Genomic DNA, 3,192 nt, shown 5'->3' with positions numbered 1-3,192 from the left:
ATTTTACCTCTCAACCTTTTTACCTTTGCAGCGGCCAATTGCCCACGCCCAAGTCGTTATCTCTGTGACTGACCAACAAGATGCCACTGGCATTTCACTCAATCAGCATGAGGTCTCGATCCCCTTTGATGTGAAAAGAAAACTTTTGCTTGAGGGTGCCGTTTGGCGAGCTTGAGAGGCCAGAATCAAACATCCTAAGTAAGTGGTGGTGGATTAACTATATAGTATTGCAAGATGCCACCAAGATGCAGAAATCGCTGAACTTATTGAAAGGATAATAAGAAGAAGAAAAAAGAGAAGGCCCAGAGCAAACTGAATTTGGGCCTCCGCTTGCCAAATCAACCAGCCCATTTCGGTCATCTGCCGCCACAAAGAAAGATTGACAGTCGATCCAAAGCCCAGCAGCCCATACTTTGATTTCGCCTAAATAATCCACACATCTCCTTACAACACAACACAACACAACACAACACAACATTTAAAACACTCACTACACGCAACCAGCAAACAGAATACACTACCAGTAGTACAGTTGCACTACACCTTGCCATCTGCACAGCTACCAGCCGACCAGTAGTGACCGTATATAGCCACATACACATAGCTGGACTTATTTTCGTTCCTCGTTGCATCTGCATATATATAATTAGCAAGTAGCCAGGCTTAATTACTACTAGCTGCTTCCTTCATCGCTGATGATCATCATATGGACTGCACGGCCCTGGCCATGGCGTAGGCGGCGGCGGAGGCGAGCGCGCCGACGACGGTGGTCTGCACGGCACTGAGGAACGGCCGGTCGCCCGTGAAGCGGCCCTTGACGAAGCCGAAGAAGAGCAGGGCGGCGAGCGTGACGGCGACGGACACGGCCATGGCGCGCTCGGCGCGCGGCACGAACACGTAGGGGAGCAGCGGCACGAGCCCGCCGGCGACGTAGGAGAGCGCGATCGTGGCGGCGCTCACCAGCGCCCGCCGGGGCTCGGGCTTCTCGAGGCCGAGCTCGAACTTCATCATGAACTCCAGCCACGCCTTGGGGTTGTTGCGGAGGGAGGTCACCACGGGGCCGTACTCCTCGGGGCCCAGCCCGTACTGCGACAGGATGTCAGCGATCTCGGCAGCCTCTGCGAGAGAGAGGAGATGATGGTCAGGGAGCCATGTGAGATTATGAATGAAGCTGTGGAGGTCGTCGGCGGTTGCTTACCGACGTCGGGGACAGTGTCGATCTCGTCCTGCTCGCGCTGCAGCTCGCGGTTGTAGTGGTCTGCCTCGCTCTTCGCCGCCAGGTACCTGCAACAGCGCAGAAGGTCAGTTCGACTGGGGTAGTTGGGCTCAAACATCATATGGGCTCAGTTTAGTTAGGGCCGAAATGCATGCGCGTCCGTTAATTTCTCGGTGGGCTCGGACTCGCAGCTGTGTTGGAAACAGAAGAGGACTCTGCATTGCATTGAGGGGTTTGATTCCTGTCTCTGGAAAACTGTTTTCTGAAATCTGAATAATGGTTCCTGAATAGGGTATAGAGCAGCAATTGCATCTCTTGTGATGTCTTTTTTGAGAGAAATGAGGTGCTAGTTTGCCTCAAATATCTTACTATATTCTTCTCCGGCCAAAATAATAAATGACATTTCTGTACTGTGCCTGTAGAAATCCACTGTAGGCAAAGTTCAGCTAACATTTTGATTTCTTCAGTCAAGGCTCAAGGGTCCTAACATAGTTGGGTGTACTAATTCATAAAAAATGGTTGGCGCTAACATTTAGGCCTGTTTGGAAGAGAAAGATTTATTTTGGAGGTTTATTTGGAAGAGAAGGATTGTGCTAGAAAAGTTTATACTAATTAACTTCTAGAGATTTTGATGCCAGAGCCACCCTGACGCAAGGAGTAAAATTTCAAGGAAAATTGTCGCCCGAAAAGAAGAGTGTCATGAACGCCAAAACCACGCTGCTCTAATGAGGAATTCGCAGCATTGCAGGAAAGGTGAGGAACAAAAACATGAGTGAAATCATTTTTGGTAAAAGTTCAAGAACCCACGCATGTCATGAATAACCATCAGAAAATCTTTGCATGCACGAATTCCCATTCTAAATCAAGTGATTATTAGGAGTTTTCCTTTTGGGTTTCGCCAGCAATCTCCCTTTTGAGCAGGGGATTCTAAATTGAAACCGGTAGCTCAGTTGCTGCATGCATCGACCTTTTTGGGGAAGAAACAAAGGCAAGAGAAGCCAACGTGAGCTCAGCGTCTGTTATGCATGTCGGATTGCTGACGAGGCAAATAATGGAGAGATGCGAACTTTCGAGATGGAGCACGCATGGGAAACATGAAGGATCGAGGCAGGCCGCAGGCTTACCCTCCGAGCCCCATGGAAATGGCGCCGGCGGCGACCTCCGCGAGCCCGGCGGTGAGCACGAGCGCGGAGGAGGCGTTTGCGCCGGAGAGCCCCGCGGCGAGCGCGAAGGGCACGGTGAGGCCGTCGGAGACGCCGATGATGATGTCCCGGACGACCTCTCCGGCGGTGAAGTGCTTCTCGGTGTGCTCCTCCAGGAGCAGCCGCTGCTTCTCCTCGTCCTGCACGTACGTCTTCCCGCCGTTGAGCGCCATCTCTCTTCTAAATGCAAACTCTCCCTCACACACACTACAAATTAAAGATCGCTGGTGTGTTAATTCGCGTGCTTCGCTGATTAAGCGCGCTCGCTTGGTTAATCTCCGAGCGATTGGTGTGGGCAGCGGTGCTTGTGCTAGGATTGTAATTTGCTGTGCTGCGAGGTTTTCAGTGTAGGCGATGCGGAATGGGCAGGGCTGGGAGGGGGATTTATAGGGTTAACAGGGGTGGCGAAATGACCAAGTTGGGCATGGGGGAGTTGCAGTATTTTTGTGGCTGCGCAGCAATGGCTGCCTTTAATTCGCAAAAAAAGAAGAAGCAATGGCTGCCTTTACAAAGGTACCGTGATGACCAGTGTCAGTGATGATCTTCCTCGACCGATTTCACCCGCGTGGTATTCTATATTCTTTGACAGAATAGAGGAGAGCAAAAAAAACTGCGGTTTTGTATTACTAGCGTAATTATTGGATCAGTGCTCCAACTATATGGCACTGCATTATAGTATGTGATCAGTGGTGGAGCCAAAAACTCAAATTTTACCTTAGAGGGATCAATATTATTATTTTTTTCTAAAATTTTAGTGCCAAGCACAACCCCGCC

At 50.4% G+C, this 3,192-nt stretch overlaps 1 protein-coding gene across 1 annotated transcript; it reads right to left on the bottom strand.

Moving 5' to 3' along the window:
- Window positions 1-379: 379 nt before the first annotated feature.
- Window positions 380-2,793, bottom strand: LOC101753327 (vacuolar iron transporter 1.2). Its single transcript, XM_004956694.2, has 3 exons — window positions 2,341-2,793; window positions 1,199-1,284; window positions 380-1,118 (listed from the first exon to the last, which is right to left on the bottom strand). The coding sequence occupies exons 1-3, from the start codon at window positions 2,589-2,591 to the stop codon at window positions 703-705; spliced, it is 753 nt and encodes a 250-aa protein (XP_004956751.1). The 5' UTR covers window positions 2,592-2,793; the 3' UTR covers window positions 380-702.
- Window positions 2,794-3,192: the final 399 nt, after the last annotated feature.

The sequence above is a fragment of the Setaria italica genome, chromosome II (assembly GCF_000263155.2).
Source record: "Setaria italica strain Yugu1 chromosome II, Setaria_italica_v2.0, whole genome shotgun sequence".
In the NCBI taxonomy this organism is placed as follows: Eukaryota; Viridiplantae; Streptophyta; class Magnoliopsida; order Poales; family Poaceae; genus Setaria; species Setaria italica.
Note: the sequence above shows the minus strand (reverse complement) of the source record. Positions and strands in the feature narration are given on the sequence as shown.

Excerpts from the sequence above, each read along its gene's own strand:
- LOC101753327 (XM_004956694.2), bottom strand. The coding sequence starts at position 2,591 with ATGGCGCTCAACGGCGGGAAGACGTACGTGCAGGACGAGGAGAAGCAG. Across the intron at positions 1,285-2,340 it reads ATTTCCATGGGGCTCGGAGG|GTACCTGGCGGCGAAGAGCG; the intron begins GTAAGCCTGCGG and ends GCGCTGTTGCAG. Across the intron at positions 1,119-1,198 it reads CGACACTGTCCCCGACGTCG|AGGCTGCCGAGATCGCTGAC; the intron begins GTAAGCAACCGC and ends TCTCTCTCGCAG.